The 14,544-nt window shown below is 50.2% G+C and overlaps 1 protein-coding gene across 3 annotated transcripts in view; it reads left to right on the top strand.

Annotated features, from left to right (window-relative positions):
- The window catches only part of LOC144936104 (glutamate receptor 2-like), a 225,519-nt gene that overhangs the window by 97,644 nt on the left and 113,331 nt on the right, over window positions 1-14,544 (top strand). For all 3 annotated transcript variants that reach the window (XM_078862957.1, XM_078862956.1, XM_078862955.1), the window contains exon 3: window positions 12,356-12,595. In XM_078862957.1, coding sequence (XP_078719083.1) covers window positions 12,356-12,595 — 240 coding nt within the window. The remainder of the gene's footprint in view (window positions 1-12,355; window positions 12,596-14,544) is intronic.

Here is a 14,544-nt window from a genome sequence, read left to right as displayed (position 1 = left end):
AGACAGAGTGGCGCATTGAACCATCAGGTCTCCTTTTAATTAGGATATCCAAAAAGGGTAGCTTGCCATCTTTTTCGACTTCCAAGGTGAATCTGATGGCTCGGTGTATTGAATTGATGTGGTCGAGGAATTGGTCTAGAGCAGGCCGGCCAGATGACAAAAGTGTCATCTACGTACCTCTTCCATAAGGTCGGTCGTAGAGTGGCAGTTTGGATGGCGTCAGTCTCAAATTTCTCCATGAAAACATTGGCTACAACCGGAGATAGGGGGAGCCCATTGGGGTGCCCTCAGTTTGTTTGTAGAAAGTTCCATTCCAGGTGAAGTATGTATTGGTTAAGCAGTGTCTCACCAGGGGGGTACCTCAGTATTCAGTCCTTGATGAACCAAGTCTTCAATGATTGTGATGGTGTCAGGTACAGGAACTTTGGTGAATAAGGAAACCACATCAAAACTGACAAGCAGGTCGTCTGGGGAAAGGGAAATTCCCTTGATTGTAGAGTGATACCCTGGTAGACCCACCCAGAGCAGAGTCCGCTGCCTCCTGCAGTGTCACAGCCGGTTTGTCTGTAGAAGGCACGACAAGCGCTCTTGCAGGGTCAACAGGCACAGGCAAGGGTGTGTCGGCGGCAACAGGCACCGGCAAGGCAACATCAGGAGATGACGCATCCGTTCGAGGGGCCACGTATGGTTTCAAGTGAGACGTATGGACGTACCAGCGCCGAGATCCGAACCGAACGCACGCGGACTGCGGGTTAGGAACCTCAATGAGCCTAACAGGCCCCTGCCATGGTTTATGCAATTTAGGGGAGGTTCCTGCTCGCACCTGCGGGCAATGCAGCCAAGCCATGTCCCCCACCTTCCAGGGGCACTTCCCCTTCGAGCGTCGAACGCAATGTTCGTTTCGGGCCTGGGTTTTGGCAGTAGCCACTCGGGCCTCCTCCCGCGCCTCAGTGACGCGGCGAACGGCGTCCTGAATGTAATCGGGGAGAGGCTTAGTAGGTCCTTTCACTCCCGTTCCTAACTGCACATCCATTGGCGGCACGTTTTCGCGATCGTACATGATAAAAAACGGAGAATATCCTGTGGACGTGTGAGGCCTCATCCGGTATGCCGAGAGTACCTCCAGGGATGTGCAAATCCCAGTCAGCTTGCTTCTCATTAACCGTGTGACACAGCATGGCTGACAGCGTCCGATTTAGTCGTTCCACCATGCCATCCGTCTGCGGGTGGTAGGGGGATGTCCGGATCTTTTTGGTCCCCAGAGCAGCGCACACCTCCCCCAACAATTTAGAAGAAAAATTCCGGCCCTGATCCGTGAGCAGCCTCTCTGGCGCCCCTTTGTCCATGACATATCCAAATGGTCGGGCAAGGGCCAGGCCATCGGCCAGCGCGAGAGATACTCCACCCCAACTAGCAAGTATTTATTACCCTTAGCGGATGGCGGGAAGGGTCCCAAAATATCCAACGCCACCAACTCGTTAACTCGAGACACTTGTATAGACTGTATCGGCGGCACATATGGGTGTTTAGGCGGCTTCCGCCAGGCACACTCGGGACACGTGTGAACGTGCCCGACGACATCCGTCGTCATGCCGTGCCAGAAGTAGTCTCGCTGCAACGTCAACAAGGTTTTCTGCACCCCCAGGTGTAATAGCGTGTCGCAATGCAGAGTCCTAATCAATTCGTCGACGACGGCACAACCAGACGCCAGCGATCATGTAACCCTTCCCTCCACATCACCAGTCCGTCGTGGAGAGCGGCCCCCGGCGTCCCCCCGGAAACCAGTCCCCCCCTCCCTTTGCAGCCCGACTCCGCAGGGTCCCCAACGAGTCGTCAAGCATTTGTTCACGAATCCACACTGCTCGTGGAAGGTTCAGAACCCCATCGGCCGGTCCCGGGCACATTGGAGCCTCAGGCACCTCGACCGCTAACGCAATAGGCCGAGGGGGCTGCTGGGTCAGCGTACACCTATGCGTACCCGACGCGCAAGCGCAAGGGGATCCTTGCGGCAACCTGGAGAGCGCGTCCGCATTCGCGTGACGCGCCCCCTTCCGATGTTGAATTTGGAAGGAAAACTCCTGCAGAGTGTCCAACCATCGTGCCAGCTAGACGGATGGTTGGTCTACCCTCAGAGCATATTGTAAAGCCGCATGATCCGTGCGCACAATAAACGAACGGCCGTAGAGATACGGCCAAAATTGGCTGAGAAAATAGACAATGGCCAAAAGTTCACGGCGAGTGACGCAGTAGCGGGTTTCCGCGGGGGACAAGACGTGGCTACCGTACGCCACCACGCGTTCTACACCACCTTTGGACTGTGACAGCACGGCCCCAATGCCCGTGTCACTCGCGTCCCTGTCCAGAATGAAAGTGTGATCAAAATCGGGATAGTCCAATGTTGGCGCTGTTGCCAAACGATCGCGCAGGCCCTTAAACGCCACCTCCTCTGGCGGTCCCCAACTGAATTTCCGTCTTTTACCCGTAAGGAGGTGCAGAGGCCTAGCGATCGTTGCAAAATTGGGAACGAACCTACGGTAATATGAGGCAAACCCCAAGAAGCGACGCACATCCCCCACCGTGGCCGGGGTTGGCCAGTTGCGGACGCACGCCGTCTTCTCCGGATCCGTGGCAACCTCGTAGGCACTGACTATATGTCCCAAATAGCGCACGGACCATTGCAATAGGTGACATTTCTTAGGTTTAAATTTCAGATTGGCGGAGCGCATCCTGGCGAACACCGCCTCCAGTCTCTGTAGATGTTCATCAAATGTGCGGCTATAGACGATGATATTGTCTAAATATATCAGACATGTCTCCCATTGCAACCCCGTTAATACCAGCTCCATCAACCTCTGAAATGTGGCGGGGGCAGCATTCAACCCCATCGGAAGACAATTAAATTGAAATAGGCCCTGCGGCATACGGAAAGCAGTCTTTTCCCATGAGGACTCATCGAGGGGAAGCTGCCAGAATCCCGAAGAGAGATCCAGCGTCGAAAATAACTTTGCCCCCGACAAGGCATCGAGGGAATCATCCATACGCGGCAGGGGGTACGCATCCGCCACGGACACTTTGTTTAATTTGCGAAAATTGACGCAAAATCGCAATTTGCCGTCTTTCTTTTTGACTAAGACTACAGGCGCGCCCCATGGGCTGTTAGACGGAGATATTATGTCCGCAGCCAGCATGTCATCCACTGCTTGACGAACATGGTCTCGCTCCGCCGGGCTCATCCGATGTGAGTTCAACCGAATCGGAGCAGCGTCCCCCGTGTCAATATGATGGGATAGCAGGGAGGTGCTTCCCAAGTCCAAATCGTCGGAGCTAAACACATCGGAATAACTCAACAATAGCGCGCGAAGCGCGGATCGCTGTTCCCCGGTCAGGGATGAATTTTCGCCGCACAATTCGGCGACCTAGCAATCATCTTGGCCCGTAGGGCCCGAAACTCCGGCAACCACATCCCGGCGGCCCAGATGGTCCTGGGCCGTGAACGCTGTTGTGGCATGGGCCACGACCGTTCCGGCCGGCACGCAAACATTCTCCGTACTCCCATTAAGCACCTGCAAAAACGGCTGCTGGTCCAGCTGGATAATAGTTTGCACCCCGACCAGCGCCGATCCGCCCGTTATGGTTGCGGACGGCGATAACAAAACCCCAGGCGCTCCTTCCCGACCAGGCACCGGTTTCCGATATCGCAAGGGGATAAGCATCTGTGAACCAGGTGGAATGTCAACAGATACTTCGGACAGCGCCTGCACCTGGCAGACCGGAGCGGGTCGCCCCCAGGGCGACGGCAAAAATGTAATTTTTCGACCCCCCGGTAATTCAATGCAATTTTGATTAACTCTTATTAGAATGGGCATTTTGGCCAGAAAATCAGTTCCCAACAAACACGAAACCGCAAGGGACCTCGAAATCAACACAGTTCCAGAGGCCGACACCACCCCGATGAATATATTGGCGTCCACCTGGCCCACAATGCCCATACTCCCCCCGTTTGCTGCTACACAGGAATCATAAACCGGGTGCACTGCGTCCGGCGGGATGCCCAATAGATGGAAAATGACATCCGATATAATCGTCGCGGACGCACCGAAGTCCACTCAAATGCGCACGTCGACCCCTTGTATAGAACCCGGCACAGTGGATGAACCAGTAGCGGCCGCAACAACCCGCCGTGCCAATTTACGCCACTGCGTTACCGAGCGACATGGGCCAGTCGGCGGCCTCCCGTTGTTAACGACACCCGGATCGCGCGGCAACGGTGATGAATGAGGTGCCAAGCCTTGCTGGGTGTCTGGTGCGCACCGACTTGCCTGTCCAGGAGGGTCCTTCCGCGGCACGTCCGTGGTCGAGGCCTCCTGCTGGGGCGGCCCCGGGATAGGGGCCCAGCAATCCCTGGCCAAGTGGCCTTTGCGACCGCAACGGAAACACTCGACGTCATTACGACGCACAGCACTCCCCCCATCCCGACGCTTCCGCGTCGGCGGCGCAGATCGTGGCCCCGGCCCTCCGCGGGCAGGCCACTGCGCAGAGGCGGCCGTCAATTCCTGCGGGCCCCCCCCGTCAGGAACGTACACCGCCTTCTTGGGATCCCAACCCACGGCACCCCCTTCTACGATGGGCCACCCTGTCCACGCCGTCACCTGCTTCCAACGGCGCAGATTAAACTGGGCATACAAACACTTCGCAGCAGCCCGAGACATTAACTTCTCATGGCCGCACACCGGCATAGGGATCCCCAAATCTCTCGACAGCTCAAGCATTTTGCCCAAAATCAGGGGTTCCAATTGGTCAGGCTCCGTCTCAGGGTATGCGGCCGTGGCCAATTCCAGGACAGCACCCCTGTATGCCACTGGCGACTCTTCGGGTGCCCACTGGCGCTGAACGATCGTCAGTGAGCGTCATCCGGTGGCTCATACGCATCCGCCATCTCGTCAAAAACCCCTCTCAGTGTCTTCTTCTTCTCGGCCTTGATGGAACGGAAAAATCTGACCGACTCATTGTCGAGAAGAGTTGGCAGAACTTCCAGGGCCTCTGCGTCAGTCCATCTGGCGGAGCGTACCGCCGCCAAAAATCGGTAGGCGAATACACTCCAGTCGCCTCCAATTGAAAATTCTTTAACTGTTGTCAAGTGACGGCTGCGGGTCCTCGCTCCGCTGTCCTCCGCAGACGGCGCGTCGCGTGGCATGTTCAAGATGGCGTCGCACCGCAACGTGTAAAAGATGGCGGCTTCCCGCCGCGGAGGGCGCAAGATGGCGGCTTCCCGCGGTTCTTCCCCTGCCACGCCCAAGATGGCGTCCTCGTGCCACGTGGCAGAGGGCGCTGGCGGCGCAGGCAAGGCCCTGGTCTGTTAGTCACCCCCAGGCCTCCCCGAACCCGTCGCCGGCGTGACGAGGTCGCACAGTTGTGCCAAGACGGTCTTCAAAGTCTCCAGCTGGGCCGCCATCTGTCTCCATCGCTGGTCAGCGTCCCCCGGCGCGGGCGGATACACCGAAGTGGCGACCTCTTGCACCCCCGGGCCAACACTCGTTCCCGCGCCAATTTCTCCCTCCATCGTTGGCAGCGCCACTGCCTGAGGAAGGTCGTCGTCGTCGGAAGATGTAGCAGACGATGGTGCGTGGATATTCTTTCTTCTGAGTTGTTTTGACATGCCGTTTCACTTCTGACACCAGTGTAATAAAGGACTCTTGCACTGGGTCTGTCTCTTTGTCCTTTATTGTGGTTCGTACAACTTTGCCCGCACGGCGTCTCGATCAGAGTCTCCTCCGTCTCCTGCTCGGCAGCCCCACTGCTGCCGTCGCTCCTGCAGACTTGCTGCTGGCTCACTATGCAGCCCCGCTGCTGGCTCTTCACTCAGCCTCTCTGCCTCCGACCTGCAGCCCCACGGCTGCTCTCTATGCAGCCCCGATGCTGGCTCTCCGTCTCCTCCGTGCCCGGACACCGCTGGCCAATGGTGCCGAGTCCCGACCTGTGGCGATCACGCCACTTTCCACCTCCTGCCCTGCGTGGCCTCCTCCTGTCTTTATTCCCACACTCTCCTCCAGCCCTTCCGGTTCCTGCCCTTAAAAGCTCTCCCTCTCCCCACGTGACCCTAACTCCTCCCACCCGTTACGTCACATCCCGCGAGGCCGTTTATGCTCGCATTACAAATATGCTAAATGCCTCTGTTGATATGCACATTTCTTTGTTAAGGCGCCCTTTCTCCCCTAACCCAGCTTAAATATACGCTGTCAAGCTTGGTGGTGTTCATTCAGACGCTGTCTTTCCGACAGACCTGTTCTTCACCTGAGGACGGCTGCTTGCGTTGTGGCCGAAACGTCGTGAGAATTGTATTTTATTATGTTTTATTTTTATTATTTTATTATTTCCCTTCTACGTGACTTTACCGAAAGAACCAAGAAGATGAATCCCTGCAGTCACGAAAGCTTTAAATCGAAATTTAAACTAAACTATTTTTTTCTTTTATCAGGTAAGGCCAACTCACCTAAATAGCTCTTTTTCAGAAGCCACCTAGCGACAAATAATCGCTCAATGAAGTGGATTATCACATTGAAATTTATTGCAGCCAAATACTCTAAATGCATGTTTCTAAATGTCGAGGGTAAAAATAGAGGACCTGGAGAAAATCCACACTATACAGGTATCAGGGTCAGGATCGAACCCAGGCGAGGTAGTTGACATCTCTCCACCGCGGAATCTGATTTTGGCTAGGTTGGCTCAGGATAAATTGAGTATCTATTGAAATGTGCTGATGATGTCTGGAGTGGGAATAAGTGTGATGTTGAAGACATATCCTATGTTAGCCTTAATATATACTTGCTGGCATCTCTCATGCTAAATGGGAAATTCTTATGTTTGTACGCGTGAAACAATGCACCGGGATGTTTGTAAGCACGGCAATTTCTGCGTAACATTCTTTATTCGTACCGTTCCAATAACGCTCCGTGGCCGAACTACTTATAAAACACACGCATGTATCGTTTACAATTCAGTGCAAACCTGACCGTGACCATCACCCTGAGGAGAGGAACATAAATATTATTAATGTCAACTTTTGTCTCCCGTGTCCATTTCGACTGTTGCAACCATGTCGGTGAATTGGGACGTCAACTGAGCAGACAGATTTTTACTCAGAATGTATCTTAGATCACAACACAAGTTGTTTATTGTGCCACACGGGAGAGCGGGGGAGGGGTGATTTTCAGACACGCTGCACTTCCCTGTTGTTTGATCATGTTGTATTTTGTCGCCCATACAACCGTGTGTGAAGCCACTTGTCCCCCAGTGTGCCTGCACTTAAGTCAGGGCACTTCTTGCCTTTGCTCCTTCCACTTGGCAGAAACATATGTGGCCTTTAAAAACAAACAAAACAAAAACCCCTCTGAGTATAAATCTATATTTGCATTTGGTTTGGGAAGCCACCATGGATACAAAGAAAATCAAATGGTTAATGGGCTGCAGCTGGTAATTATTTAGATTCACTATTCCTAGTGGTTTAGAAAAATGCTAATCCAACGTGGCGCTAATGTTAAAATTCATGAATGTAAAAATAATGGCCACACTTCTACTATGAGGATGATGGCGTGGTATAATGGTTAGCACACCGGACTTGCAATGGTGGCGAGATATTACCTACCTCGCCTGGTATGTACGAGGTTGTGGTTTCAATCCCAACCCTGACGCCTATATATTTGGAGTATCCATGGTCGCTTGTATCTTTCTCCGGGTCCTCCGGTTTTTTTCTCTACATTTAGAAACATGCGTTAAGATTATTTGGCTGCTATGAATTTCCACGTGATAAGCCACTTCGTTGAGTTATCATCTGTGGCCAGGTCGCTTCTGAAAAAGAGATATATAGTTCAGTGGGCCTTACCTGGCAAAATAAAAAAATAGTTGTTTAATTTAGCAACGAAGAGGTCACTGGTCCAATCGCTCCACACAAATAGTTGATACAACTGATACGTTTCTGAAAGTTAGTTGAACGGCAGATGGTAGGATCAAATGTGGGTACTCCCACCTGTTCCAAGACGTCTGGCAAGCATGGCAGAGTCCGGTATTATACTCTAGAATGGCTTTCCATCTCGTTGAGGCCCCCACCACCAGCAGTGGAATGAGAAAGCAACTGCAGGGCTGCGCGTTTACCTTCAACTGTGAATCATGTGCACTGAATGTTGATGGCTGCAAATCCTGTTTGCTGGCACAAGCGCCAAGGCAGGTTGCAAGGGTTGTACGGTTGACCCCTGCTTTTGTGGCTGACCTCTACTCAGCAATGCAACAAGCCGTTGTCAGAGTGTGCCATACACTGCAGAGTTACATTATAATATCTTGCAATATCAACTGCCACATTGTGCCAATGTCAATCAAATTTTATTTTATCCTAAAACGTTATCTTCATTTTCTTTGAACAGTGGTATCTGAACCGGTCCTAGGCCTCCATAGGTCGACTCGACCGCAAATGAGTACCCAGTGCAGTGTGTAAACATGAGCATCGATGAGACAAAGGTGGCCTGGAGCGGCTGGACACTCCGTGGTATTCTAGATTTGAAGCTTTCGTGACTGCAAGGATTCATACTCGTTGGTTTTTTCGGTAAAGTCACGTAGGTAAAAAATAAAATAAAATAAATGAAAACAACTAATTAAAATTACGCCAAAAGGCGTACAGTTCAAAGACAATGTACTATAAGAGTAATGAAAGCTCTGGGTGAGTATCTACATCATGGGCTCTCCTTTGCTAGTACCAAAATATAAGAATAGGTTTTTCCCCTTTTTTCTGGCAACAAAACTGAAAGCTTTTTACAAGGAATGAGCTGTATGCCTTTTGGCGTCCTCTGGTCTAACACAGAGACGAGGCTCAAAAGAAAGCTGTCGCTGGTGTGGACCAATCAGTTTCAAGGACAATGCATATATTTTAAGAGTATGTTTTTTGTTTGCATTCTGACCACAGGTATTGTGGTTAATGCAGACATGATTCCGCATAAAAATGTTTCAGTGGCCAGGCATGTTTCTTTGATCACGGCTGCTGAGCACAGGCCCAAAGCGCCAAGGTTGTAACAAATTGGGAAAAGAGACGATAGGAGGGAATTTATAAGTTGAGTAATGTGAGCAGAAAGAGAAGTGTGACCTATACCGTTGGTTAGTCGCCTATTTATCGCTCTTGTATTGCTACTGCCATGCTTGCTATTCCAATCAACTACCTTAGTAGTTGGCGCTCATTACCAGCACTTTCTGCTTTTATCTATGAAGTGTAAACAGGGGATATGTGTATCTTTGTGTGTGTGCACGTGTTTTTGTGCGTGTGTGAAGAGCGGTACTGGTGTATCGTTTAGCGCACTGCGCTACGAACCTGGTGCCCCGAGTTCGATTCCACTCACGGCCAACAGCAGTGGTGATTATCTGAACCGGTCCTGTGCCCTCCTAGATCGACTCTGCCTCAAATGAGTACCTGGTACGGTGTGTAAACATTGCCACTGAGGAAGACGAATGCGGCCGGGAGTGATGCTGGTCACCCACGCCCTCGTGTGCCGTGCTGGCGTTTATAGGTGCTCGTTTACAGCACTTGCCATAACAGTTTGTTAAGGCTATACGGGGGATTTTTATATTTTGTATTTGTCTTGTGTGTGGGTGTCTGTGCACTTTTTTGTATGCATGCATGTGAGCGTTCTAAAATCTGATATCGATTTAAGACAAAGCTTGGAAAGTGGTGTAGAATGTTCTGATGACACTGGATAAATGTTCTGGCTCATATGTCAAACGTATTTGTTTTCATGAAATTAAAACGGAGTAATACATTCTGCTTGTGGGCGACTAGTGAAGATAGTGATTCATCATTTAAGCTCCATCAGCACGTCTGCCAAACATGAAAAAGCAGCACAGCAAGATTCAGCCACAACAACAGCAGCGATAAGTATAACATATAACATATAATTACGATTATTCACGTTCACCCAGGAAAGCCTCGCTGATGTCCCTGCGTCGAGATGTCTCCTAAAGTCGTGTTTTGCATGCGGGATGAAACCAGAGTGGCCAGAGAATAGCCACCCTTACAAGGGGACACTTGCTGGACTGCCTTCTGATATTAACAATATATTTGGGAGTTTCATACATTTTCATTACCTACCAACCCTTACATTGAGGTGTTAGCCCGTTCACTGGATATGTTTATTCAGAATTTATGTACTTAAACAGCGACATAATGCATGACCTAAATTGATGACAGCAATTTACAGACTCATATTGTACGTTACCTTTATTTTTGTATCATTACTGTCACAAGCATTACCATTGTAAAATATTCATTGTAACAATAATTATATTAAGTACAGCCCTTTGTCAATCTACTGGCGTATGACAGCCTCCTCCAGTCACGCCTGTCCGATTAGCACGGTTGGCTACGTGCGGTGCGACAGAAGTTCAACATGCATACATTCAGACAAGGGTGCTATTTGACCACACCTCACCACACTGGCAAGCGCCGGTTCGCAAAGTGGGGCCGTATGCATTTATGTTGAATTTTATTCGCACCGTACGTAACCAACCATGCTACTGCGAGGTGCGGGGGAAAGGACAACAGACTAAACACAACAAGCAGTTCTAAGATATTCGTGTTCAATTTAGTACAGTGGTGTAGTATATCGTATATAGTGTAGCACGTAATGTAGTGTATAGTGTAGTATGTAGTGTGTATGTGTAGTGTATGTTGAACTTTTTTCGCACTGTACGTAGCCAACCGTGCTAATCCGAGGTGCGGGCCAGTACAGATTCGGATATCGCTCACCACCGACGTTAGCACTGGCCAGGAATCGAACCCAGGTCTCACATGGTTCACAGTGCAGCATGCTGACAACTGCGCCACTACCCCTACAGGATAAGTCCTTCTTTCGCGGAAATATGGTGGACCAATCTTGTGGATCCTCGTGTCTTGCACGGTTGTCCGCAGACAATAAGAGGTATTTTTTGCAGACCCTACAGCTGTGGCACATGATATGAGTCATGGATAAGTGGAATTATTCCGTGTCCCATTATTATTCTGAACGATAATCGCTTTCACTGGGAACCTGGTGTCGGATGTTAGTGTGAGACGAGCGGACTAACCTGTCAAATCACGTTCGTCCCACCCACGCTGGGTGAAACGCCGGCCCGTGGTGCCACCTCCATTGTCTAGCACACGGTCCACACAGCTCTACTAACCCCCTCCCATCCACTGCGAGCTAGTTGGTAGCAACTACACGGTCCCGTGGCAGGGAGCAGTCTCTCCGGACAACAACCGCGGTGGCCTGCCTGTCACGTGATGTGTGTACGTTGAACTTATTTCGCCCCATGCATAGCCAACCATGCTAAACGGAAATGCGATACCCGTGATGCCTTCTTGAAGGCGAGATGTCAACCACCTCGCTGGTAGCCCTCACCAGCCTTGCTCTGCGTGTGCTCGCCACATTGTGAGGCAGGACTGTGGCCTATTGCACACCAACTGCAGTTAAAAATACAATACTGCCAGAATACAAGTTTTAGCTTAATGGTCGTGCAGGAATCGATTGATGGCACAAACCTCTTTAATCGTACAGTAGTATCTGTTAAAAGAGAACGTTAACTGTCATGCTGATAAATGGTAAAAAAATACATTATAAATACGCTTTAGGATGGTGATTTGACTAGTTATCAGCAGACTGGCTTACGTTTCAGCCAGTTTTCTTTTTACGATGGACGATGCGATTATCACTAAGATCGTTGTTTTTTTTGTCACCACTATCATTATCACCAAAGGATTAACTACATTTTAGGCTTGTAACATAAATAGATATTTAAGACTGGGTGATATAATTTGGAGAGTAAAGCATTCTGCTATGCAAGGTGCAATCCAAAAGTTATATTTTAAATATATGGCATTTAACTCGTAATTTAAGTGTCTAACTGTCGTATTGATGTGCGGACTTCTCGGAAAATTGGCTGCCATCTAATAACTCAGATGTGAGTTGTTTCAGCCCAACAAGTTTCAGTTGTGGCTACTCCACACAGCAGCAATGCGGCCTTCATCAGGGGGTGATGGTTGGTTTCTGACACTGCACACATCGCCTGCCATCCAGTCTTGCTGCGACGAAATTCAAAACGATGTCACCATGTGACAGTTAATTGTGGTATCGCTTTCCCAACAATCATTACTTGGCTGAAGATATCTTCGTGTACAGAGGACTGCAGAGCCCGGCCAATTGTTGGTGCTGGCTCATCGCTTCACTGCTGCCTTGCGGCTTGTCTGTGGTTCCTCAGCGATCGTTCGTATTACTGTGAAGCAAAGTTCCCAACTACTCAGTGTCTTGACCTTTCACCCTTTGCTTCGCGCGTGCCTCTCCCCCAGTCTGCTCACAGTTTTCGCGTGGCGTTTTTGCCATTTTTGGCTTCTACGACAAGAAGTCGGTGAACACACTCACGTCGTTCTGTGGCGCCCTGCACGTGTCCTTCATCACGCCCAGCTTCCCGGCCGAGGGAAACACGTCCTTCATCCTGCAGCTGCGGCCGTCGATCACCATCGCCCTGCTCGACCTCATCGCGCACTACAAGTGGCGTCAGTTTGTCTACCTGTACGACACCGACCGAGGTGGGCCCGCGGCGCCACCGCGCTGCTCGTGCGTTCGACGGTGTGCGCGTGTGTGGAGATTGTGGTGGTGTGCGCAAGTGGTGGTGTGTGCGTGTAGGGAGCGTGTGGGGAGCGTGGCGGTTCGCTTGTGTGGGGAGCATGGTGGTGTGTGGGTAGTGTGTAGGGAGCGTGGCGGTGTGCGTGCGTCTGGATCGTGGCGGTGGCTGTAATGGAGCGTTTAGTGCATATTGCAATTAATACGTTTAACAGTTTATATTTGACCAGGTCAGGCCCACTCAGCTATGTAGCTCTTTTTCACAAGCAATCTGGCCACAAATCGTAGCTCAAGGAAGTGGTTTATTACGTTGAAATTTATAGCAGCCAAATACTCTAAACGTATGACGTTGATTCTAGGTGTGGAAGAAAAAAACGGAGGACCCCGAGAAAAATCCACATGACCACGGGTAGAGAAAACATGCAAACTCCAAATATAAACGCATCGTCAGGGTGGGGTTCTAACCCACGACCTATTGCATACAGAGCGAGGGAAATGACATCAACCGAAGAGGCTTGATTAAAGCTTACTCTACAACTGTTTATGGCATAGGGTTTTGGATAGTTCTCATCGTCAATCACGGTCAATCCACTCTGGACGAAGCCCTCCCAAAATCCATTGACATCTCTCGCACCGTACAACATTGATAACCTCAACAAAATACAGATCATGCCTTCAGTAATTAGTGATCTTCATTTCTGGCATCTTGGGGTTTAAATGTCTCTTGGGCGTCTGATAAAAAAAACCGTGGTCATTTCATTAACAGCAACAACAAAATAACACTTGTAATTTTGAAAAAAATGAGCTGAGGATTGTTGCTTCCTCAAAAATTAAGTCGTGAGCCACCACTCGGCACGGGAGAAACGAGTCCCAGGTGTGTGTGTGGTCCCCCTGAGCCGTCAACTGTGGAGCCAAACTGCTGTGGTGGCCTGTAGCCAAGGGAGGCATTACGCCTGCACCCCACCCCCCACCCAGCAACTAAACCAGTGGCTCCTCCCCACCGAGAAGCAAAACTCGTAACACGGAGAGATTGCTCTCAGTGTGTCACATCTCTGCTTAAATTAGTGTCCAGCTGCTTGTCCGTGTGGCTGGGCGGCATGCCAGCCGCAAAGGAGTGTGGGTAATGGCCCAGAGCGCTCATCCCATTCCAATGACGTACGTGTGTGTACATCATCAGTTTATCTTCCAATTCCGTTTCGATGGCATGCGTGTACGCACGCGTATGAATGTCATCGGAATGGAATCAGAACTAAAAAGTTCACGCCGGAGGGCGTATGGCACAGTTTGGCAGCAGGTATCGTAGAGTGTGGTCATATCACTACAGTGAAACAAGAAGAAAACCCCATGCGGTCTGTTTCACGTGATCGTGTCACAATGGCATGATCCATGGGTAAATATTTTGTTCAACAACAAAGTCAGAAGTCAAGAGTTGTTTCCCTTTCTTTGAGGGAACCAGACAGTGCTGCCCAATATGAAAGGGATTCCAGCATTCCAGGGATGTATTTTTGGGATCCTTATTCGACAAATTATACAATGGATAGCTGATTGAGTCAAAGCTGCTGTCTAGGAGTGGATCCTTGTTCTTGAGTTACATTATGTATACCTGTGACTTTGTGATTGCACCACATTTCAAGAGAAAACGAGTGTCTACTATGGCCATGAGAGCTGTTAATAAAGACGTTGTACCGTGCATCAGCCTCACCAAACAATCTGTCAGGTCAGCTGACACCATGAAGCTCTAGGCCCTCGAATTTCTTCATTTACAATAGGAAGATCATGACGATTATGATGCAACACATAATTAAGTGGCTTCCTCATTGATGGCAGACCGTGAATATATATTTCCACATTGGTCAAGGTGCAGCATCATTTCATCATCTGTGGACGGTGGTGTAGAGGTTACCTGACATGTCAA

Source organism: Lampetra fluviatilis, chromosome 15 (assembly GCF_964198595.1).
Source record: "Lampetra fluviatilis chromosome 15, kcLamFluv1.1, whole genome shotgun sequence".
Taxonomy (NCBI): Eukaryota; Metazoa; Chordata; class Hyperoartia; order Petromyzontiformes; family Petromyzontidae; genus Lampetra; species Lampetra fluviatilis.
This window is presented reverse-complemented; position numbering and strand designations above follow the sequence as displayed.